The 24752-nt window shown below is 32.3% G+C and overlaps 4 protein-coding genes across 6 annotated transcripts; 2 read left to right on the top strand and 2 right to left on the bottom strand.

Moving 5' to 3' along the window:
- The first annotated feature begins 1135 nt into the window (after positions 1-1135).
- Positions 1136-8849, top strand: LOC116774677 (aspartate aminotransferase, cytoplasmic). The gene is made up of 9 exons (XM_032667434.2): positions 1136-1356; positions 1796-1903; positions 3841-3914; positions 4303-4411; positions 6554-6771; positions 6877-7027; positions 7238-7403; positions 7575-7646; positions 8008-8849. The coding sequence occupies exons 1-9, from the start codon at positions 1245-1247 to the stop codon at positions 8225-8227; spliced, it is 1230 nt and encodes a 409-aa protein (XP_032523325.2). The 5' UTR covers positions 1136-1244; the 3' UTR covers positions 8228-8849.
- A 266-nt stretch (positions 8850-9115) lies between these two features.
- LOC116774574 (periodic tryptophan protein 1 homolog) lies at positions 9116-14609 on the bottom strand. The gene is made up of 13 exons (XM_032667311.2): positions 14422-14609; positions 14235-14293; positions 14031-14152; positions 13774-13847; positions 13590-13695; positions 12658-12765; positions 12144-12318; positions 11398-11494; positions 10647-10817; positions 10323-10413; positions 10122-10203; positions 9677-9828; positions 9116-9229 (listed from the first exon to the last, which is right to left on the bottom strand). Exons 1-13 carry the CDS (start codon positions 14506-14508, stop codon positions 9168-9170), a joined length of 1386 nt encoding a protein of 461 aa, XP_032523202.2. The 5' UTR covers positions 14509-14609; the 3' UTR covers positions 9116-9167.
- A 568-nt stretch (positions 14610-15177) lies between these two features.
- LOC116768112 (zinc finger protein 813-like) lies at positions 15178-19476 on the top strand. Of its 3 annotated transcripts, none has more exons than XM_032658772.2 (8): positions 15178-15332; positions 15657-15851; positions 15933-16299; positions 16524-16603; positions 17249-17374; positions 17788-17863; positions 18065-18233; positions 18627-19476. In XM_032658772.2, exons 2-8 carry the CDS (start codon positions 15666-15668, stop codon positions 18847-18849), a joined length of 1227 nt encoding a protein of 408 aa, XP_032514663.2. In that variant the 5' UTR covers positions 15178-15332; positions 15657-15665; the 3' UTR covers positions 18850-19476. The 3 variants fall into 3 exon arrangements, with proteins under 3 accessions (XP_032514663.2, XP_032514645.2, XP_032514655.2); XM_032658754.2 differs by having other exon boundaries at positions 17788-17893; XM_032658764.2 differs by lacking the exon at positions 15178-15332 and adding an exon at positions 15413-15550 and having other exon boundaries at positions 17788-17893.
- A 63-nt stretch (positions 19477-19539) lies between these two features.
- On the bottom strand, positions 19540-21903 carry LOC116768079 (protein lifeguard 4-like). Its single transcript, XM_032658712.2, has 5 exons — positions 21693-21903; positions 20721-20884; positions 20531-20636; positions 20268-20419; positions 19540-20092 (listed from the first exon to the last, which is right to left on the bottom strand). Exons 1-5 carry the CDS (start codon positions 21756-21758, stop codon positions 19840-19842), a joined length of 741 nt encoding a protein of 246 aa, XP_032514603.2. The 5' UTR covers positions 21759-21903; the 3' UTR covers positions 19540-19839.
- Positions 21904-24752: the final 2849 nt, after the last annotated feature.

Here is a 24752-nt window from a genome sequence, read left to right as displayed (position 1 = left end):
TTAAAAGGCTAAAAGTTTCTAAAGGACATATAAATGGATAAAATACAAAACTTTTTGATAAAAGTCCAAATAAAGGTAGAGATATTAAGCGTCGATTATAGTACTTTGATAAATACAATTTCGAAATGAAAGTTAGGTTTCTTAAATATATTTTGGAGAAAATATTTGTTTTTTGAATTCAACTTATATTAAAAACCGTGTACAACTTACACTACATTAGATAACTTTACACTACACTTTTGGGAGGTGGTAGAGCCTAGTTGTGGTGAGTCATTGCAACTCGAGCATGGGTTTGCTCGACCGGGGAAGTGCTACACTCTCACAGAAGATCGCAGTGAAGTAATCTTAAATGTTTCGTCCGATGAGTGAGGGAGCCGGTTGCACTATCCATTTTCCCACCCTTTCCTCCCCTCTTCTCAAATCCAGGGTGGCAACGCATCTGCAAAGCTATATTGCAGATGTCCATGGGTGACGGTACTAGCTCCATCAGGTAGACCTTCTGCCCGTTTGAACCCCTTTGTCATAAAAAAATACAAGACGTAAGTAAAACTTTTTTGATATATTATGTAGGTATGTAATTAGAGCATATATTAAATTTCGATAAATATTTAAATTAAGAATGATTTTTTGTCGATAAATTAGAATTTTCAATTCAACTCCTGTTTATTACATATATGAATCCTGTTTATTTCCTGCACTGGCTAGGAGAAGAAAAGAGAAATGAAATGTGTGCTCTTCTCTCTCTTCTTGTCTACATTGGAAATCTAATTCTCTTTTTATCCCGACTTACTTATATCTCCCTCTTAAGTTAAGTTCTTCTCAAAAGATCAATCTTTTCATGACGTACAATTGTACATTCAGCAACTTACTAATCTTATTTAATTAATAATATTTATTATTAAAACATTTTTTTTTGTCGTAGCAATGTTTTATAAGTTTTAGTGGTACTAAATTATGAAGAAAAATATAGTTTCGGAAAAAAATAACATTTCTAAAATCACAATAAAAGACTGGCGGCAATATTTTTTAATGTAGACTCAGCTTTATTCAATATCATATGATGTTTTATGTTGACTTTATGTTTGCAACATTTAAAAAGATTAACATTATTTGAGTTTGACAGTGACGTGTTTGACTTTGTAAAGGTCATCAAGTTTTCTAACCAGAGTCAAAGTTATATACAAAAGACGTGTTTATTCTGGTTTAGTATTTTGTTATAAGCGATTGTGCCTTCAAACATAATCATGGGCTCCCGATTTCAAGTTGTAGAACAAGGTCCTCCTATCGAAGTTTTTCAATTAAATAAGGCTTTCACGGAGGATTCTTATAAAAATAAAGTCAATCTTAGCGTTGGAGGTAAAATTAATTGTTTTATTTTATGTTTATTATGTAATAATTATACGAATTGATATAGATACCGCAGCCGGTGATGTTAAATATTTTATTTTTTATGAACTACATGAAATTTATTTTTTTAATTATTAATTCAAGAATTCTTATTCAAAGTTCAAAAGTTTAAGAATGATTTCAGTTTCGAAAAACAATATTAATAACACGAATATTTGATACTTGTGTATTGAAATTTATAAATTATAGAAATAATAATATTCTAAAAATAATTATCCTCTTTTATCTTGATATCTTTAATTTCGCCAGACAGATAATTTAAATTATTTATGATGTAATGATAACTATTGACATCCGATAGACAAACAAAACTTATAAAGTTAATAATATAATATTTAATTAACATCCAAAAAGTATGATAATTATTCTAATTGAATTATTTTTTAAGCCTACAGAGATGAGAATGGCAAACCCTGGGTTCTGCCAGTTGTGCGGAAAATGGAGAAACAAATGGCAGAAGATGAATCTTTATTACATGAATACCTGCCCGTCCTTGGTAAGTGCTACTCATTTAAAAATTTTATCTCAATATAAATGTTACAACTTTAAAAAGTGCTTACACCAGTCTTTTTATAGTAACAATTGACATAACTTACACAAACATGTTTTTTAACAGGTTACAAAAAGGTTATCTAGTTGTTTATGAACAAAATATACATATTTACTGTTATAAGTATATATATTTTATACAATATATTTTTTAAACTATGTAAATAATAATTCAGCTGACCACAGACTAGCAGGATACTTTTTATTATATTATGTAATGCTTTATTCTGTTACTGAAAACACAAACAGTGACCATAAATTAAATAAGATGTATAGGACTCATCATTAACAACTTTTTTTAAAAGGCTATGGTCCATTTTGAGTTGGCAGTTATATCACACAATTATTTCTCATTAAGGTCAATTTATTTTTAGTATGGAAAAATTTCAGTGAGTTGAATTTGAAATAGTTATTCTAATAATAAAAGGATATCACAATTTATATTTAATTGTCATTACTTTAATAAAAATGTGGTTCTGAAATCAACACAGCCATATTTTTTTTTATAAGTGGTCTATGTAATATTATGGTTTGGTTGCTAATTAGTGTCTTGTAAATTTTTTTTTATTATCTGGATAATATTCTACAGACTCTATTCCTATTTAATTATGTCTGTATAAAGAAATTTTTCTAATAAAATAATTGTTCTGTTTTGAAAACCATATATTAGGCAGACAAATCCGAACTATTGTCATTTGCAAAAAAAAAATATTATGACACTTCAGTTGAGTGCTTTTAACGATGTCATTATATGAAACGATATAATCTGTTATAGTTGTTTATAAAAGTGGATTATTTTATCTTTTACATTAAGCAATACGTTTATATGTAGCTATGTACTGATCCATGTGATACTCAATAGGATTATCGTATCTCGTATCTAGAAAGTTGTAGATGCTAATTTGACATTAGATTTTCGCGCGTCTTTGTTTGCGTAGTAAAAAAAAATAACGGTCTTTCATTTTAGATATTTGTGGATTGTACAAAATGTAAGTCTCTCATTCCAGCCATGAAATAATTAATAATAATAGCTTCTTCAGTTTTAGCGTCATTAAAAACTAAAAATAACATATTTTTAAAGTAAATGTGAATAATATAAATTCTCTCGTTTACTTATGTCCCGTATCTTATATTCAATTGTAGGATAGGTATAAGGTTACATGTTTTATATGACAATGTATAAAAGTACTTGGCACTGGACAAAAAAAAAATCGAAAATACGTAATGAACTTAAAAAAAGTAACGAATGAGATTGATTGGGTTATACAATGACGACAAACTTCTTCGCTTTCTTAAATTTTATTAATATATAAAATAGAAGCGATTGGTACTCGTTTTTTACTAAATTGATTTTGATATAATTTTTTATTTATATGTGTTAATGATCAGAATAAAAGACTCGGCTACTTATTTCTCGAAATTTTCTAAAGGAAAAGAACATTACATTGATAAAATAAAATCGTATGAAAATATTGTTTAAAGTAAAATAAAATTAATATATAGGGTTTAGTTTGTACTAATAATAATTCCGATAAAAATAAACTCAATATAAAAATATAATTTACTTTGTTGTGAATGTTCTATTTCTGTCGGTAAACACTATTTAGTGCCAACTGCCAACTGCATATTTATAAATACAATATTGAATATTCTAATAATGTCTGTCTCCTTCTCGGATGAATGACATTAATATGACATAACAGTTATTATGTAAGGAATAGTAACATTTATATAAATGCCTTTAAAAAGTATATTGTCGCTAGAAACAGTTTGGGTCTTCAGCCCAATTTTTTCTAAAATTAAAAAACAACTTTAACTTTGTAGTTATGTGTAAAATTTGTTATTTTATTTTTAAGTAAGACAGATTATATATTTCGTTGTCAGGACTCGACGCTTTCACCGAAGCTTCAGTCTCTATGCTGCTTGGAAAGGACAACCCTGCGATAGCTGAGGGTCGTGTATGTATAAATTTTTTTAGCAACCTCGTTAAAGTAACCCTTCCTTGGTATACCTGTCATCGTAGTCTAATGGCAGATAACCCGAGCTCACCTCTTTAAATAAGCTATCTAACACAGAAGGAAACTTCATAGAGGTCCTATAGCTTTCAACAGAAAAAAGACAAGATCCTCCGTCCTTGTTTTAGCATACATACATATATCATAAAAACATTAGTAACCGGAAAAATGAAGTCTATTTTTCGGACAACGCAAACAATAAAAAAATCAATTCTGATTGCAAAACATTAAAGTCTATCGCTACATATACAGAAATAGAAATATGTGGAATTTCTACCTTTTATCTGTACTTATATAAAAATTATTTTAAGTTATGATTATTAACAAACAGGCATTCGGTGTGCAAACACTGTCTGGAACAGGCGGTCTCCGGGTCGGAGCTGAACTCCTGAACAAGCATCTGAAGTACGACACGTTCTACTACTCGAATCCTACATGGGGTAAGAAATATCGCCCTACCAAATACAATAACGCAATCGCAATATATTAATTAAATTTCGTTTTGTTTTCGTCAATCAAACTGTTTCTGCCTGGTTTATCTCGAATCAAAAAATGTATTGTTAGTTCTAAATACGTTTATTTCGCGATAAATTTGTTGTTTCCGTCGTATTTATTTGCCATGAACTGTTATTATTGCATTTTTCGGTGACCTTACAATGTGACCGTAGTGATGACGACAATTCACGCTCAAAGATCGTAAAGAGTAGGATATTTACAAAAAAAAAATATTTTAGTTTCATGGTTTTTCGTTATTTTTGAATATAGAAGCATAAGGGTTGATCTTGATTGGCGATAACGGAACCCTTTGACGGGTGACGTGATCACTTTGTCTTCTTATTGGTCAAGTCGTTCTTTCCACGATGTTATCTAACACAACGTAATGATAAGGCAGTTTATTATCTACTATGTCGATCATTATTAACGCTTGGGAGGTAAACAAAGTCTGTGGGAGACTTGACTTTGACGTATAATTAAAATCATATAGAAGTTACGTGACGTAATATTTGTTTTTTTTTCGTCGATATAAATTCGTTCACTGTTTGTAAACTACCCGCTCACATCCGTCGTTGTTTAGGAACAACTTTCCGAGAGAAATGTCTAGATTTTCCTCGAACAAAGTTGACGCTTCTTAATTCGTTTACAATAGTTTTAAATGATTTAAATAAAAGGCTAAATCTGTTACCTCTAATGAACTATTCGTTTAAAATCAATATTCAGTTAAATTCTTTTCAATTTTAAAATGATATTTAGATATAATTAAACGATTTTTATTACACCATTGTTTGTTCGGCTTCAGTGTTAAATAACAATTTAAATTTTAAATGGCTCTCAGATATGTTCAATACTAGCTTTCGCACGCGGTTTCGTTTGTCGCGAATTCGCCATTGTTATCAGAGAGATATTGTGGGTAAAAACATATGTGACAAACGATCGGTTCTGTCACGTGACTTCATTTAAAAAATAACTATAATGCAATGGAACCACAAAAATTTTGGGTTAAATTATATTATATGTATGATATTATATTGAATTGTAAAGATTTATTACGTACTTGTATTCAGTAATTTTTGCGTGAAGGTTAGCTAGGAAATATGCACTTTCCACTTTCGCATTTGTTTCTCGCTTAGCTGAAAAAAAAAAAACTCTTGGTGCAGGTTGAGTAGATTTGAGTAAACTTCAGCGTATTAGTACCGAACCTTTTTTGGACGTAGGTTCCGTTTTCCGGTCCCAAAATGGAAATTGGTGGCCAGATCATTTTTTTTTTTGTGGTAAAAACCACCCCACATAACTGTGCTATCGAACAAAAACCTTGACTCTATCTGACATTCCTTTGCCGAGATTATCTCCGTGGATTAATGACCTGTTTCGCCAGTATAGCCTTCCGTTTGCTTCGCTTAAAAACCCTACAATATACATCCATCCATACATACGAAGTGAAGCGTTTTTAATATTATTAGGATGTAAGAGGAATTAGGACAAATGATGTTGATGGTTTATGGCAGGATGCTGTAGTTTATACGATATATAGTTTAAAACACTTGTAGCTGTGTTTTACACAATAAATTCATCTATTTGTCTGGAATAGATATATTATTAAAACATATTTTTTAAATAAAAATCAGTCCTTAACCACCGAACAAAATCATAGAAATTTTTGCTAGTTCATTTTCTGTTCAATATATTTGCCGATACACTAATTAAAACATGATTCAAATATAAATGTTTGGCCTTTAAAATATTATAATGTGATAGAAAATTGACATGCGTACTCATCAGAATATTTGCTACGAGAATTTACAACATACTAATCTTGTTGTTTGAAAATTTTCTATGAACAAACAATATAACTTTTCTTCTATTTCGTCCACAACTCCCAACTCTTGTATGTTTATTTCCTAGCATGGCGTGTCGTAAATATATCTCATACAACGCATATTTAGTCACACACACGAGAAACAATTCATATTCTCGTATATAGTTTTAATGACGAATATAAAATAGGTCTTTCCCACATGAGACGCGAAAAAATACAGACAAATTTAACTTAACTATGACACCATATATTTCTATTATTGTCACAGAAAACCATCACTTGGTGTTCGTGAACTCTGGGTTCACAAATCCAAGGACGTATCGCTACTGGGACGAGAAGACTCTCTCTATAGACTTCGACGGTCTCATAGAGGATCTCAAGAACGCTCCAGAGAATTCCGTCATACTGTTACACGCGTGCGCACACAACCCCACAGGCATAGACCCCAGCCATGAACAGTGGGAGAAGATCGCTGATGTCATGGAGGTGCGCTTTGTCTTCAAACTAATCTAATCACACAGCGATCGGTCTGATAATATGGAAAAATAAGGATTCTCATTAAAAAGTATATAATTCGTTGTTTGCAATCAGGAGAGGAAGTTGTTCCCGTTCTTCGACAGCGCGTACCAAGGCTTCGCGTCCGGAGACCTGGACCGAGACGCCTGGGCCGTGCGCTACTTCGTCAAGAGAGGCTTCGAGCTGGTCTGCGCACAGTCCTACGCCAAAAACTTCGGATTATACAGTTAGTTATGGTCGATTTATTGAATTGTTGATATTTTGATACCATAAAGCTATAAAAATCATTTCATCATTACCCTCACAGGCCCTTCAAACGTGTAGGGATGTTAAATGTCCAATAATAGGTTAACCCATCAGTGAGCCACTTCCGAGTTATAAAAACTGACACATTTATATAAATATATATGGGTATAATCTTGCTGTATCTCCCCAGACGAGCGTGTCGGTAACCTGACCGTAGTGCTGTCTGAGTCTAGTCACGTGGCGCCGCTCAAGTCACAGCTGACGTGGATCGTGCGAGGGATGTACTCCAACCCTCCAGCGCACGGGGCGAGGGTTGTCGCTCAAGTGTTGCGGAACGATGTGCTATTTGATCTGTGGTGAGTGACACCCCTGTAGTAACATGAGTGCCTTTCTAGCCTTATGCCTATTTGACAACCCTGTAGTAGTATGTAGTCCTATTATTGTGATAAATGCAACCCTAGCAATCCAATTAATATATTAATTATCTGTCTTTTGTTTGTGAGCTCTAACTACGTATCTCTTTTCAGGAGAGACCACATCAAATTCATGTCCTCGAGGGTTATGCAGATGAGAGAGGCTCTGAGAGCGGAACTAATTAAGTGAGTCCATTTAAATCTCTTCAAGATATATATGATCACTAATTGATTTTCTGTAAGTTTGTTTTCTTATTACGAACGTTACGAACTTGGAATTATATAAATTTTAAGTTAAAATTATTTGTTATTCCTGAACTATCATTACTTTGTATGATATAAAGAACTGAGGTCGATCTGCTCCTAACTTCACGCTTCTCTCAAGTTGAAATTTTTAATTAGTGTATGCGTTGTTCATCTACGTATAAGACGCCAACCAATCAAAATAGAATGTATTTACGTCATTCTATTTTTCTGGGCCCAAGATTCTTCCTCATTCCAACAGCAATCTTTGTTTGGCCATACGTTGATCCTGTGATATCCCCAGGTTGGGCACCCCCGGCAACTGGGACCACATCGTCAAACAGATCGGTCTGTTCTCCTACACGGGTCTGAGCCGGCGTCAGTCGGAGCACCTGATCCAGGAACACCACATCTACCTTCTCAGAACCGGCCGCATCAACATCTGCGGCCTCAACCCCGGCAACGTGCAGTACGTGGCGCGCGCCATCAACGACGCCATCACCAAGTTCCCCACGGACCAGTAATTTACTTTTTTTTAATCGTCGGAGCGCTCTGTATAGTCTGTGGAGTTGGAATACCGCCGCGCCGGCAGCTTGTGACGCATTTATGAAGAGATATCGCTCGCGCACTTTAGAACGTTCGCGGTCAACGGATCACTATAGCTTGTATCGGTTCCTTAGTATTTTTTATAAATCAAATTTCAGATTTGTATCATTTTTTGACACACTTTATTAAACTAGCGAGTAAATTTGTAAAGGTATACATTTTTTAGATGTTTTACAATGTAATTGCATTTTAGTTTGTATACTGGCAACACCTTTAGCTAGCGATGTAGTAGTTGTTAAGGTTCAAAAATCATTAATAGCAAATCATATTAAACTGGCAACACTGCCGTATAATGTTTATAGAAGTAAGCAAGCCTTATTGGTCGGTATTTTACATACTTGTATTCAGTATTAAAAGCTTCATTGCGAGACCAAAATATTAAGAAACACCAATTTATATGAGGAATATATATATTTTTTTCTCTTCAACATCTCATCAATCAGCATCACCACACTTGTAACTGCATTTTGCTATCAAATAGCCCGTTTTTCATGTATTTAGTTAGTTATTTTGATGAAAATATATAAATCTCTGTTACAATGTATTATCATTCATCTTTTTCCAGAATTGGGTAATTTCATTTTATTTTTATTTTTCAGCGAAATTCTGGCAAAATTGTAGCGAGACGAATTGGCAAATATCGAAAAGGGTGTGGAGGGGGAAGGCGGAATAACATCTACCGATTGCTTTCATAATAATTTTGAATATAACGAAAAACGAGACATTGATACAATCAGCTATTACTTTTGTGAAACGGCCGTTCAATTTTTACTTTTATTTTTTTTTACTAGCAATTAAATAAAAAAGACGATAATATAAAATATATATTTTTATAATAATAGTAACACTGTCAGTGTGTTACGCGTCCATAGCTTCAGCGTTGGATTCGGTCGTGACGCGCTGACCGAAACGGTTCATAACTGCAAAGAAATTTATAATATATCAGTTGAGGGTGGTTGGGATTATTTATTACTAGCGACCCGCCCCGGCTTCGCGCGGTTGCTATGTTGATACTAAATACACTACAGGGAAACTAATGTATTAAAGTAGATCAAAATAATGTACTAAGTATTGTATCTCGTAGAGTTCATCCTGCGTTTGCAATGCAAGCAGAAACAAATGGAATTACTTACTTAGTGACATTATATTAGAAACCTAAAAATTACAAAATAACAGTATTTCTTACCATTTTTTTATGGATATCATTACACATACAGACCTTCTTCTTCAATCACTCTATCTATTAAAGAAAACCGCATCTAAGTCCGTTCCGTTGTTTTAAAGATTTAAGCATTCATATAGGGACAGAGAAAGGCTTTGTTATAAACTATGCAGATTGCTACGACGCTACGAAGTGCTACGAGTACCTTCATCGTTGTTGCTGAGGTCTACCATTTCGATGTAGCACTCTTTGTTGTCTCCGCCCACCGCTACGGCGAACGGCGCCTCCGGGCACTGAGCGGCGCATAGGGCCTGGCCGACCCTGTTGGTGCGCTCGTTTATTTGTAGCGGAGTAGGGCTGAAACGTTTAATACAATAGTATTATAGAACAACGAATACACAAATTTATATACCCAGTTAAATAAATTTAGAATGCCTTTTCCCTAACCAAAAGAACTTACTGAAGATATGATCGTATATTAATAAAAACATGTATTTTAAGTGTTCCAAAATTTTAACTTCATTAAATTAACATTAAAAGTCGAAGTACGTCACGCACAGTTGTTGGTCATATTATCTTTAAATCCGTATCTTAATGTACAATATTATTTCTTCGGTGAGTATTTTGTTCGGCTAGTCTCATATAATTACCCCGTAATATCCCAGCATTTGAGTTTTTCATCCGAGCCGACAGTTATCATCAGCCCTGGAACCTTTTCACTTAAAATGAGTCCTGAAGAGAAAACAAGAATGAATTGTATTATTTTATCTGTATGTTTCGTTTTGCTATTATATAGTCTGTATACAAATATTGACACAGATGATAAAATATTTTAATATATATTTTTTTACCTGTGACTTCCTTCTGATGAGCGTCGATGGTCCACAACGGTTCTTCCTGTCTGACGTCCACGTACGCCACTTTACCGATATTGTTGCTCATCTGTAAAGAAATATAACAAATATATAAACATGACAGACAAGACCTTCAATTTCCATAAACAAACCTTAATATTTAATCTCGTGCACTGATCAAGAGGTCGGCAATATATTCAATTGCTAAAGCACTTAAAAAAAACATTCAATAGCAATAGCAGCACTGAAGCGCTTTAATACTTTAACCGTCAGTAATTATTATAATAAGTTAGCGCTTCAATCGCTATCTTCTATACGAACCGCGAAACAGAACGGTTGGTTCCTATCCCAGTGCACTCGCTCTATCTCATTGGGGAGCACCCATGTGCGGAAGGCGGCCTCGTCCCGACAGTCCGACACACGCGCTCGGCCGTCACAACAACCAGACAGGAGGGTCTGGGCTTCCAGGGGGTGGAACGATAGTGATTGGACCTGAACATGTTACATGAGTAAATATGAACAAGATAAGACCACCTTAGGCGTTCCAGTCTGAAGTGATAAAAAATGTAAACACAGTTACAGATTCAATTATCGACCTAACAAAATAATTTTAGAATTCCTTGTTTTTTCTTCATAATTTTGAATAATAAATCTTAAACATATTTTTTCGAATCACCCAATATACGAAATACAGATATAAATATCAAAAGGCAATGTTTTGACCTGAATATGATTTTTATTTATATAGACTTTGAGACATAAGTTAATAGACTGTTTAGTAAAAACTTCGGGATTCCAATCTGAAGTGATAGAAAGTGTAAACAAAACCAAAAAATCAAAATCTATAAAAGATATATCTTAAGGTTGATATTTTTCCTTAATTTTGGGTCGTCTATTTTTTGCCGATTTATCGAAAAAATCGAATATTTAAATCGGTAAAATTTCAACGTAACTCGAGTTACAAACGTACAACAGACAACGGAAATATAAATCACATTTACACAAGCTGCTTATGTTGGCAACATCGTATATGTAGGATTAGAAAAACTATGCTACTTTTTTTAATACTCACTTTGTCTTCGAAGTAGGTTAGTTTAGTGTGTGGTAAGCCTTGATCGAGATCCCACAGTAGCACCGTGTTGTCCGCGGAGCCACTCGCTAAGACGTGACTGGAAATAATTAATTCAATATCATATAACGTGTAATTTACCACATGGACTATTGAAATGTAGGCTAGAAATAATTCAACAAGTGTCTTCGTAACCTACCTACTACAATAGGACTATTTGTTCACCTATTTTAGACTATCATGGCACACGTTGGTAGGTGGAAAATTAGTAGTAGGTGATGGACGTACTATTACAGTAACAGACTGTTCAGTAGTCACAGTACCCTTGAAGGCACCGAAATAATAAAAGGAAGATAACACGCCACATACTCTTCCAACCATTTACTGTGCTGATGAAGAAGGAGAATATATCTCTTCTTCCGGATGCGAGGAAGGTCCACAACAATAGGTCTACCGCACATCCGGTTCCCCCAGGATAAAAAGAGATACAGAAATAAAAGCTTACAATTACTATCCTATACAATACCGAGAGGCTGGTTAGACTGGTTTTAACCAAGTCGTGGCCACTAAGAAGACTTTTTGCGCGACTTTGCATGGAGTATAGAACAGTGAGGTGATATTTATCATTGCCTGCCTAAAATTGACAGAAATACCTAGAAGAGAATAAGCAAGTAGTTGTCCCGGCGTTTATTACCCCAATTAATAGATTTTTATGACCATATCTGAGTAATTTGATATTTTCTACTCACGAAAAGTTCGTGTTCCAAGACAGATCCAGAACAGCATCCTTGTGACCAATTCTTTTTGTCTTTTTCTTCTTATTTGGTTTCCTGCCGAGCTTGAAAGCCGGTTCCAAACAGTTTTCAATATCCAAATCCCACACTTGTATCACTGGGTCCATGCCACCGAGAGCGCAAAGATTGCCTGAACAAAAACACGTCGTGTATTTATCAAAAAACATTAATTTGTTAAATATGGCTGTTGTATGTCCACAGATAATATATTTATTATTCAAACAATTTTCATAATTCTTCCTAAATTCGATGGTTCCTTATTAAATTTTTCATAAAAATTGTCTGACAAATATCAAGATAGTTGTTAACAATCATATTAATATAAGATGTAATTATTCAAAACCTTAGCATATAAACATTATTTCAAACATTTCATATTCAAATGATTTTTTATTAAGTAACTTTTATTAGGAAATAATATATATAGCTCATTTGACAATGTTATGTATATAGTTTTATTATATTCTACCTGGTTGTGGATCTGAGGGGTCATGATTGAGCCATTCTATACACAGCGGAAACCAGGGCAGTATTATGTCATGATGGACGTAGAATGATCCCTCTTCTTTGTTGAAAACTGAAAGAGTTATATGAAATTTAACAAAACATTTCGGATAATCTTCGGAAGAAGGACAGACAAATTAAAATTTGGTACAGAGAAGTACCCTAGCACAGGTAATACGTTCATAAACTTGTGTTTGTACTGTCTTGGTCACAGTTAGACAATTCAAACTTATTGTAAGACCACTGATAAGTGTTTAAATGAAACTAATATTATTCGGACATACTAAGTGTGCTTTATTTTAAGTTAAAACTGCATACTCCCGACGTTTCGGTTACTTTTCAGCAACCGTCTCAGACATCAAAAATAGGTGGGCGTCGAAGTCAGCAGTGTGTGAACACACAATGGACAAACCAGGCCACTACTTTCGGATTGATAAACCACAAATCCTCGCTCGTGAAGACTAGTATATACCGAGATTAATTCGCGAGGCTATTGAAATTAAAAACATACCAATTTCAATAGAGAAAATGACTGGAAACTATCCAACACCTGGGACCGCCACCTTAAAAATATAAAATCCCATGTCCGTAATCACACAGCCGGACCTCGCGACACCGTAAGCTTATTTCACCGACATCCAGAGCGGTACGCCAGAAAATTAAGAAATAATAATAAGTGGATGATAAATAACTGGACCAACTGACAGACATTCACATCTGGTCTCTGCGTGATCATGGTTGCTGCAAAGTAAACGAAACGTCGGCAGTATGTCGTTTTAACCAAAAATAAAGCACGCGTAGTTTATCCGAAAAATACTAGTTTCATTTAAATGAATAAAACTCGAAAGTCTTAGATCTCACCACTGACAAGTGTTCAATAAAAGTTTCATATCTTACTATAAACTTCTAAGACACTGGCGTCTGTTTCAACATGTCCTACAAGTAATAAGTTGTCATCTGGCTTAATGATGTCATCTTCTTCATCACTATCTGGACCTTCTGTCTGAAGAACATGTTTATTTTAATAGAATACTAATGGGTATATATATACTATTTAGTTTTTTTTGTGTATTAAACTTACTCTGATTTGTATGTTTTCACTGAGATCGCCTAAGTTAGGTAGAGTTGCTATAGTCCCTATACCTACAGGGTTACCTGAAATTTTAGAAAAATTTTGTGTCTAGAATATTTGTAAAAAAATTTTTTGTAATAAAAATGTATTCACAGAATAATTTCTATGGATTTTTTGTGAATTATTAATGTATGTCAAAGGAGGTTGTAACAATTATTATGTTGTGTTTAAAGTCTGTTCATATATATTTATATGGTTGCACTAACTCGAATCTTCTTGGTCATAATGTTCAAAGTCAAACTCATCATTGGGGTTTGCTGGAGGCTCCCTGATACTCTGTGCAGCTTCATCTTCTTCTCCACTTTGATCGTCTCCTGCTTCTGTTAAACTATTCATTACATATATTAGCTTTGAAAAAAATGGAATTGGAATTTTTGTACAATTTTTTTTTAGTCAGGCTCTCCACTTACCGAAGATCTTCAGCAGTCTGCTTTATAATTTTTTCTAATTCATTTTCCGTCAATTCAATCTAAAAATGGATATGTTCATTAACACTTTAGGTGTTGAATAATTTAAAAGCTATTATGATATAAATTTATAAAAATCTAAAATTTTAGTAAGTAAAATTGTTATTTATTTTTATTATGACACTATTACCTTTTCTGGCACTGGTTTCGCTATTCCACGTCTCACAAAATGCATACATGATACTAAACTTACAGTGGGAGTACCCTCCTCTTCCATATTTCAATAACAATATCTTAATATTAATTAGAAAAGGTTACGACTTTTGTCCTATTATTCTTAGGTTAGGTTTGTATGTTGACATTGATATCACATTTTTTTGACATATGATGTATTTTATTCAAATCATAGATCACCTAAGGATATTAAAAAAAAAATAATTAAATGATATTATAATAAAAATTGTTTGAGATCGTACACTTAACTAACTAATCTTTCCATGAAAATAAATATCCTAAGAATAATGAAAATATTTTATATTATAGCTTAAGTAAAAAATATATAATAAATATAAGTCAATCTGAACAGATTTAATATATATATATTTCTATGATAAATAAAAAATGATTTAATGTCAACCATTACATTTGAAATAATTATATTTTATATACGTAGTATTATAAATTACATAAAATACACAATCGGTTAGAAAAGCTTGAAATCTTATTAGACATTTCGTTTATATCCATAAAAAAATACGTTATTTGTCAAACCTAAATGTAAAAAGAATAAAAGTGGTAATATTAGGAGGCACATTAAATTAGAGTGAATAAATAATCATTATCTTTTTAAAGAAGGGTCACAACTGCTTGTCTGCTCTAGGTCTTATTTCCTTATAGCCACAGACAAGGTAAAAGTGGATATTTATTTTCTTAAAATAAATTTATCAAGTATAGACTACATAAAGAAACACTATTCTTAAAACAAGTCTTGATCTATTGTTATTTAATTTCACATTTGTTAATACATTCTCTGTAAAGGATAAAAAAATTCTTCATTTAAAGTGTATAGAGATTATTAGAAACGTGGAATAAGTTTTTTTGGTACGTATTGCATGAGATTGTTGCATTATGTCAGTCACTCTATGACCATCACAATCTTGAAGTTGTTAAGTTAGGAGTTTATTTAATGGACTAATTACTTTAAGAAGGATTGGAAAATTTTAAATAATAACATGTTATTCCCAAATATCGTATAATTGATTATATATTTATTTGGCCTATTTGTCTATGCGGCTGTCAAATTTTGTCAATATATCAAAGTTAGTATGTACTGCTTGTCATTGCTTTGTTTTTAATATATCTAATATTAATTAAAGAATGAATTAATAATGTATTTTTTAAAATTCAAAGTTGTTTGAATTATAGTTTGTTACGATGACTGATCAAGAATGTAATGATACGACAAAGGAAGATATTTACCCCGTCGCTGAATGCCGCGCGTGCCTGCAAGTCTTATATTCCGATTCCAATTTACTGAATATATTTGAACCATGGACGCCGCCGTGGGATGGGATGGAAAATACTATAGCCGAAGACTTAGTGAAGCTTACTAATATTCAAGTTAGATATGTTTATTTATCTAATATAGTATATGGTGTTAAATTGCTTTGATAGTTCTAAAAATTTAAATATATTTTACAGATTTCAGAAACTGATAAGCATTCGAAATTCATATGCGAGACATGCTACCAGGTTCTGCTTGGGGCATGCCATTTTACAGCCTGTGTTAGGAAAAGTTATCAAATATTACTCGAACGCTATCCTTGTGAGTCTCAAATAGATGTAAACAATAAAGTGTGGCCTAAACCAATACAAGTAGACAAGACTGTACACAGCTCAATGTACCAAAACCCTGTGGACGTAGAAATCAAACAGGAAGCTATTTCCGATGAAGAGTACAGTAATGCTATGGAGACATATGATGAAGGGAAGGATAATTTAGCAAATTTAGATATTAAGATTGAACCGGAGGAAATACAGATACAGAATATTCAAATAAAAGTTAACGGTGAGCAATTGCTTTGTATATAGTAAAATGTTACTACTAACTTATGCAAATGGAACATAAAGCATCCAAACATAATTCATTTAAGATAATATAATGAATTTAATTGACGTTTTTGATATTAAAAACATTTATAAGATAAACTTATTGTTATTATATATAAATAATTTCAATGTTATATTATAGTTATTAGAGTTCAGTTATTGTTAACCCAAATTGTGTTTCAGGTACCATAATAGAAGGGCAACTTAATTGTGACTCGTCATCAGAACACGTAACTAATGGAAATAGTACAATGGAAGATAATGTGAGTCGATTGTACTCCACAATATGTTGCATAGCTTTACATGGCATATTATGGCTCCATTTAAATTTTGACTCGGCTCTAGTATAATTTAACATATTATGTATATGACATTGGCAGATAAAAATGTGATATTCCGTTGATATTGCTGAAAATTTTTCATATTTTTAGTTTAAAGGCTATCAGTTATTCTATTCAACTACAAACCATTAGCGGTAAATTTTCTTGTAAAATTTGAAGGTTAATGTGCGATTCGGTTATCTAATATTGTGAAAATGATGAGAAAAATTTTAAATATGGATATATTGAGAACGTCGAGATCATTAAATGTAAAAATATTTTTTTCATTAAGGTTAACCTGTTTAGATAGAATTAAAAAATTAATTGCATTTGTTTATTGTTTCATGATTCATACATTTTTTTATACATATATATATATGTATAAAAAAATATATATAAATATATATATATATATATATATATATATATCGGACACCACTGTAGCTATTAATTTATTGAATCAATTTTTATTTTTTATTATATCGCAAAAAATTTCCTTCTTAATTTATTCTTTCACATCATCACCTCCATAAAACATTGGCTTGTGAATAATATTGTCAATTAATATAATCAAATGCTGTATTTCAGGAGTTAAGGGATATTGTGAAGGAGGAGCCGCTAACAGATGATGATGAAAATGACAATCTAGCCTCGGATCTACCGCTGGAATGTCTCCTGTGTTCTAAAGCATTCAACAGTGTTACTGGATTGAAGGTTTGTAGAATAAAATAATAAGATATATTTCATTAATGGAATTAAAATTGAATCTTGCATTATTGATGTGTAATTGAAAAATTCATCAGCTGTTTTACTTTTGATCTGAGTAATAATTTAAAAATCGGACTCTCAATGGAAAATTTAAATAAGTCAATTTGTAATAAGTATTTAATTAATCACGCAGATTATATATACATATGAATATTTTTAATAATCGGCCGATTGATTTGGAGACACATTTTACTCGCCCCTACTCCATGGCCAATGTAATGCAACATGCCATAGATGGCCGAAAAAATTTGAAGCCTTGAATTAAATTACACTTAAATATTATAGATTAAATATAAATAACAACTTACTTACTTATAAGTCTATAAAATACACTTACACATGTATTTTTTTCTTTGAAGGCCCATGTGATTGCACAACATTCCTATAAATCTGTGAAACGGAAGTCGAACAGTGTGTCGCCACAGAAGAAAAAATGTAATTATATCTGTGCTATATGTAGAAGACGTAAGTGTTGTAGTGCATGGTTATATAGTTATTTACGCTTCGGGTATGATATGTAACAATAAGGGAGAGCTGTGGCTGGTTATAACGGGATAATTGACTAGCTATTTCCACATATATTGCACTTATATAATAATTTTGCATGATAAATATATATATGTATATATTTTTCAGGTTTTTCAACATCCACGGATCTAATGGTGCACGAAACTTGTCACAATAAGAGCGTGTGTTATGGCTGCAATCAGAGCTTCGACACGTTCGCACAATTGACTGTACACAGACGGACGTGTAAGGCCGTCGCGAGTCGGATGAGACATAAGACTCTGGATGACGTTTTAAGGTGAAATGTTACATTGGAAAGGTATTTAGTATAAGCAGATTGTTCAATAGTTATTTGATAGATGAAATAGCAGAAAGCTGGTTGACGCTCGCGGATCGACCGTAGATAAAAAAATACTTTATAAATGCGTCTAACTAAAGTCTTAATTTCTTTAATCCATTGAAATAATATCAAAAATTTTGTTCGTCGTTAACAATTCACATTTTCGTGTCTAAATTGTGATTTTCTTAAGGTCATATTGATTAACTGAAGGGTCCGTTGTAATTTTTGTTATTAAAAAGCCAAGTAATCAGGTAAATGACACAAAAATTTAAGTGAGATAATCTCAACATCAACATTTATTCATTCTGCTCAGTCTTTACGAGTTCTTATTGGACTTAATTTTAATTTAAGGCCTCAAACCCAAGTTAAACAGCCAAAAAAGATAAGGAAAAAGGAATTGCACTGCACAGAGTGTAATGAAACATTTAGTGACGTTTACTACAAGAGGATTCATGAAGAAGTTCAGCATAGTTTGACAAGTGACGATGTTAGTAATAAGGTTGAATCCATGGAGGTTGATGTACCTGGTAGGATATTAACAAGAAATAAACGAAAAGAAGGTTACAAGCAATAGATTCTGATTATAAATTATATTAAAAGTTGTATTTTTTGATTTTGTGAATCTGAAATATAAGATACCAATCATATGACTGATCTTCATGCCTATTACAAGTTTGTATTATCAGACCTACAGTTTCTAAGTATTTAAACACTAAACTTATATATAAAAGTTTATACTTTATTGTTGAAAACTTAAAACTATTGGTATTAAGGTTGACAATACTAACTCATACTAGGCACAGGTCACGGTTAATTCAGTTTTGACTCTGGCAATATGACTGGTTGCTTATAACAGTAGAATACGCTTCATTAAAATTGTTTCAAGACTTCTTACACCCAATGAACTGTGATTCCCGAACGCTGTAATATTTTATATGGTCAATATTTTTTTCATTGCTAAAAAATTATATAAATTCCTTTGTAATTAACACCTTGTTAAGTTACATTTTTAATTGCCGTTATGAAAACTATATATTTTTTTTTTGTAATAAAGTAATTTTACTGTAATTTGATAATGATGATTTTCTATGTCGTTTAACATAATTTCATTTGTATTATAGTCACAATCACCATATGTAAATATAATGTAACATAATGTATCGTCGTCCCTCGTATGTAGTAAACTTTGTTTTGCAATTAATTAATTTTGTTTTAATTCTAATCCTGACGAAAGAACAAGGAATAATCTGATGAAAAATAGAAATTGAAACGAGTAAATAAAATTTATTAAACACAATAATTATGTACATTCATGAAAATATATTTTGACATATTTCATATACGATAATTATATTTTCAAGGTCTATTCTCGCTTTCACAGCCTTCCACTGACAGGACAGAAATACAGAACATATAATACTGGAAAAATATTAAATAAAATGGTAATGGAATACATATAATTTACAATGATTAATTAAAACACTTTTAAAATTTCAGCTAAACTATAAAGGAATGTGATTCGAATATAAATAAAATTTATAGTCTGTGAAAGTTCTACAGATAATTAATTCCTGTTCAACTCTGACAGGATTCTCAAGATGTATAGGAACAGGTTCAAGATGTCCATGTAAAGATTTATGGTGGCGAGGATGTATTCTTCCGGGGACAGTACGGTCATCATCTGTTGCGTGTCGAAGATCAGAAACAGACTGAAGCAGATAGCTCCTACAGACGACAACGCAATCTCAAACAAGGAGCTTTGCAGGAAGATTTGGATGATACCTCCAATAATGAGCACACAGAGTGCAGCAACGAGGCTGAAACAAATTAAAACATTAACAACATAATAAAATATAAAGTCATTTAAAAAAATCTAAACCAGTTTTTTTATCTGAAGAATTATATCATTATGTAAATGTTTACACATACTTAAACACCAAATTATATACATGTGTTATTTAAATAAAAATTAAACTCGGTAACCTGACTTACCCATAGCCAACAAAGGAGAAATCACGTTTTGTGTTGAGAGTGAAGAGGGTCAGAGAAAATACCACAGTAAATGTTATCGCTAGAGCCTGGAGCACCACTAGAGTGTCGCAATAGGATACAACTACACCAATAGTATACGCTTGTATGACAGTCTGAAATACATTGATAGTTTTTTATATAGTAGTATGAATTGATAAAGGCAACCATGGTTCTTGATTGCACAAGTGCCTTCGGAAATATTCTCGTTTAATCTCTATACTTACAAATGCAGCCAGTAAATACAAATTTGCAGGATAGTCTCTCCTCTTGACGATGAGGGCTAACAAAATCCCCATGCTCATGATAAATGAAACAAGTACCATCCAGTCACTGGAACAATAACAAAATAAGTATACTTTATTAGTGTAAAAACTATTTTATATAGCTCTTGATATTTTTTTATAAAGCCTTTACTTTTGATGAATAAACAGCTGCACAGGTTTAACGAGGAGGAATACTCCGGCTATGGCGACTGTAGCTAAGAGTTGTACAGTCAGCAGTCCATACACCTTGCGAATAAAGCCAAGCCTGATTTCCTTGTCCGCATTTAAAACATTGTTGCGATAAGCAAAGTCATCCTGAAAATTTTTAATTACATATTAGAAAACAATTTCTATACATTTCAGATATTTTTTTTATTATTTTTCCTATATATTTGAAAGCCATTCAAATATGTCGACCAAGGAATATGAATTGCAAATAACAGTATATATATTGCATCTAGTGTAGCTAAGTTAATAGAAGAATGGTAATACATAACAATTTTAATAGTTATGTAACTATACAGCTTAGCTATATTAAAGGATGACTGTTTTATAAATAAAAAAATAAATATAAAAGGAGGTTTTATATTTAATGTTCTTAGACTTAGAACAAAATATTTTAAACACTTCGGATCACTAATTTTTGAGTTAAATTATTTTTATTGTTTGAATGCGCTTTTTATTCATTTTTTAAATTTTTCTGTTTTGTATTATAAAATAAGATCTTATTATAATACAGTATTGTAATGTAAGGTTTATTGAAAAATCTATTATCTAATCTTTAAGGAACAAATGAAAGTTACAAAAATGATAAATGTGTAGTTTAGCTCACATTTTCAACAAATATAATATTGTCATTAACAAAGTGAGCGTTGGGTTTTATTAAATGTATTTTACATGGTAAATGATAAAAGACATTTGTTGCATTCAAAACAAGCTAATGACGAATTGCGCAAAACAATTACAAGCGGGGATTAACATATTTTCCACGATTATATTTATATTTGGTCTCAAATAAACTTTTATTGTGTTATAACAGATATAAATAAGCAAAATAATACTGTCAGTCTTCAAGGTCTTTACGAATGTTGATCTATTTATGATTGAAGAAATTATCATTTACCTCAATATTGTCCTTTCCTCCTAGCTCACAATCTTCTTGAGCATACATCAACGGTATGCCAGCCATTTTAGAAAGCGTTTACTTCTTCTGAATAACTTTCTTTATGAAAAATCTGAACAAAATAAAGAAGTTCTTCGAAAATATTCGTAACACTATTTAGTTCTTAGTAGTTTTATTGATTAAGACCAACTTGACGTACCTGACACCTCACTATTGACATATCATGATTGCCAGAAGTCAGTGCCAATTAATATAGGCAGGTAATATACATATTTGGATACTTAGTGTTAGACATAATTTCGCTTATTGACTTTATCTCTATATCGTTTATGTAAAAATTTATAGGGGTTTTAAGTATACGCATTACACAATAATACAAAATAGCGATAATTTAACTTAACGTATGTCCCACAGATAGCGCAAATAGTAGTTACTTTTAGATTGAACATCCTGTTATAATTATTATCTCCATCCAATTTATCAAATTGGAGGAGGCTGAGTGGAGTGCAAACATTTTATGACTTTGGGTCACTGAAGTCTTTTGGAAAAAACCTATGACATTTGCGTTTGCGAAATGCGTGTTTGCGAAAGTGAAGAAATTGATTGCATTTCATATTTCAGATGTGTCTTTATTTGACCCTTCTAACTCCTCAGTCTGATAAAATTATTAGTAGAATGGAAAATAACCCTCGGGAACAAATTGAGTGAAAAATTTGATTTTTTTTAACGGAAAAGATACAATTTGTTTCATTTTAAATTCTCAAAATTCAAAGTTTGTATCATTAATTTATTTACTAGTACATACAATGTGCAACTTTTTTTTATGACTATTGGGTTAAATGTGGATCAAACACATATAAAGAAGGGTAAATTTAAAGCGAGGCAAAAAAATACAGTTAATAAACGCCTCTAATTCAATCTTCAAAATACTGTTACGATATTTAATTCATTATTCTTATTATCATGTTTTTCCTCGGTTTTAAATTAATTACGCTATCTTATTTTTTTTTAACCTAATAAATACTTAAAATAAAAAAGTATTGATAAAATCATAAACTTAAACTGTTTTTAACCATTTTTGCGAAAAGCAGTTTGGGGCCATCTGCATCTTTTTATTTTTATTTCACTACAAATGTTATATATGTTTTCTCAGAGAAGAGATCTTCTGTTCTAAAAGCCAACAACATACAAAATTTGATTTCCAGTTCAGATTAAGAATGGCAGTCTTTAATAGAGTTACCAAGGCACTATCAGCATCGTTCTAAATGCAAATTTGTCTAACACGTATTAGAAATAAGGTTACTGTCTCTCTCCTACCAAGTTTTAGAAGGACTTTTAAAACATAAGAGAACTCTTTTCTAAATTTAAAGACACCATAATTATACCAAATAGGCGAAATCAAAAACATATGCAAGTGATATGGAAAACGTCTTAAAGTCACAGATCGGTGTTTCCTTGTATGTAAATTACTTTGTTATTTGTTATAAACTGCTTAGTACCCTTGAACATAAGTGGCCCTCAGTTTTGTTGGTCCGCCAATATTTCGGGTTCTCAAATAGTGTCTATATATTTTTAACATATTTATTTGAGGAAATATGAAGTGCTGTAGGCTGATAATGGATTTTACTATCTAGAGGGCACTATAACTAGAATCTCATGTTCTGATAACTTCTACACTTACTCTCTTCTAACACTAATGAAGGTATGTAGTTTTACGATAATACCCCTTCTTTCGGAACTCCACACTGAGCAGTCAGATGTCTGGCATGCATTTCATATAGGGTCACGGGTCGCACGATGTACAATAGAAGTGGAGAATTTCTTCCTGTAGTCTCTCAAGATTGGGCAGCGATGCTATATTTTTCACTTGCGTTACAAGGCGTGTCAAATGCTCTTTACAGCGCCACCGGCTGTCCAAGTCGAGACCAAGATACTTCAAATACCGCTCCATCTGAACTATAGAGGCATCAACCCGAAAAAGAGGACTAGGTGGTTTTCAGCATCTCGTTAAACCGTGAAACCACCACCCGCAACCTGGCCAGAGGATCTTCCCTATGATATAAGAAACGCCCCACTTGGTGAGATGTAGGACTTCTCAGATGCCTGATTCTTTGACTATCACGAAAGTGGAGGTTCATAGCAGATAATTTTCAACCCAGGAGGAATTTGTCTGCCAGCCTGCATTGCCGCATCGTCCCGACAAATGAACTTTATTGTCGTTTCTCATAGGGAAGGAACATACTTCATGGCATCTACTGTCGATGCCCATGCTGGAATCAAAATTGGCAGTTCGATATATAAGCAGTAAGATGAGATAAGATGTGGGTCTGTGTGTTCCCTGGATGATATTAGGGTCGTTAGAAAATAAGCCACTGTTCCGATCTCTCTTTGTATTTACGTGACACCATTATGCAGTTGTGTATTTTTATTTTTATAGATTAAGGGCCTTGTCTTATGCATTGATTAGTCAGTGAATAGCCTCCTAAGAAAGTCCTCAAGGTTGGTAAATTCCTTCAAGGACAAACAAATACATGATAAATTTTGTATTAACACTGGATAAATCAATTTGAGAAACTAAAATCCAAAAGTCATCCAAACCTTTAAGAAAATCTTAGTCATAGTTAGTATTATAAAGAATATGGACAGTGAAAAATTTGTGAAAAACAATATGAAAGAAAACTTGAATAGATAAACAGTTCATGACAATTAATAATTACCATTTAATATCTATACAATAAATCGACTCAATATCTGAGACCATGAAGTTTATTGTTATTTAATTAAAATTTATGTAATGATTTTTCTCGTACTTTAAAATCTCCATAAAATTATAAAACATTATCACGATGGGTCTATCGAGGAACTATCTGTAACAAAAATAAAGAAGAAATATAACTTCGTATACGTCGTGTTTTCACAGTCTGTAGGTACCAATATAGCGGTCGGAACAAAATATATTTGTGTTGATGTGATTGCTTTCTTTCGGTGAATGGATTGAAATACAATGACCATAAGAGGAAAACAATTAAGGTGATGAAACTATTGGTATTGTAACAATGA

The sequence above is a fragment of the Danaus plexippus genome (genome assembly GCF_018135715.1).
Source record: "Danaus plexippus chromosome 3 unlocalized genomic scaffold, MEX_DaPlex mxdp_25, whole genome shotgun sequence".
NCBI classification, from domain to species: Eukaryota; Metazoa; Arthropoda; class Insecta; order Lepidoptera; family Nymphalidae; genus Danaus; species Danaus plexippus.
Note: the sequence above shows the minus strand (reverse complement) of the source record. Positions and strands in the feature narration are given on the sequence as shown.

Bases quoted from the DNA above. Each gene is read 5' to 3' on its own strand.
- LOC116774677 (XM_032667434.2), top strand. From the start codon at position 1,245: ATGGGCTCCCGATTTCAAGTTGTAGAACAAGGTCCTCCTATCGAAGTT. The intron at 1,357-1,795 runs GTAAAATTAATT...TTATTTTTTAAG, and splicing joins AGTCAATCTTAGCGTTGGAG to CCTACAGAGATGAGAATGGC. The intron at 4,412-6,553 runs GTAAGAAATATC...TTATTGTCACAG, and splicing joins CTACTCGAATCCTACATGGG to AAAACCATCACTTGGTGTTC.
- LOC116768079 (XM_032658712.2), bottom strand. From the start codon at position 21,758: ATGGCTGGCATACCGTTGATGTATGCTCAAGAAGATTGTGAGCTAGGA. The intron at 20,420-20,530 runs GTAAGTATAGAG...AATGTATTTCAG, and splicing joins TGTATTTACTGGCTGCATTT to ACTGTCATACAAGCGTATAC. The intron at 20,093-20,267 runs GTAAGTCAGGTT...AATTTGTTTCAG, and splicing joins TTCTCCTTTGTTGGCTATGG to CCTCGTTGCTGCACTCTGTG.
- LOC116774574 (XM_032667311.2), bottom strand. From the start codon at position 14,508: ATGGAAGAGGAGGGTACTCCCACTGTAAGTTTAGTATCATGTATGCAT. The intron at 10,414-10,646 runs GTTCGTATAGAA...ATTTCTTTACAG, and splicing joins ACCAACCGTTCTGTTTCGCG to ATGAGCAACAATATCGGTAA. The intron at 10,204-10,322 runs GTAAAAAAATAT...TTTTCTCTTCAG, and splicing joins TCATCAGAAGGAAGTCACAG to GACTCATTTTAAGTGAAAAG.
- LOC116768112 (XM_032658754.2), top strand. From the start codon at position 15,666: ATGACTGATCAAGAATGTAATGATACGACAAAGGAAGATATTTACCCC. The intron at 16,300-16,523 runs GTGAGCAATTGC...ATTGTGTTTCAG, and splicing joins TATTCAAATAAAAGTTAACG to GTACCATAATAGAAGGGCAA. The intron at 16,604-17,248 runs GTGAGTCGATTG...GCTGTATTTCAG, and splicing joins ATAGTACAATGGAAGATAAT to GAGTTAAGGGATATTGTGAA.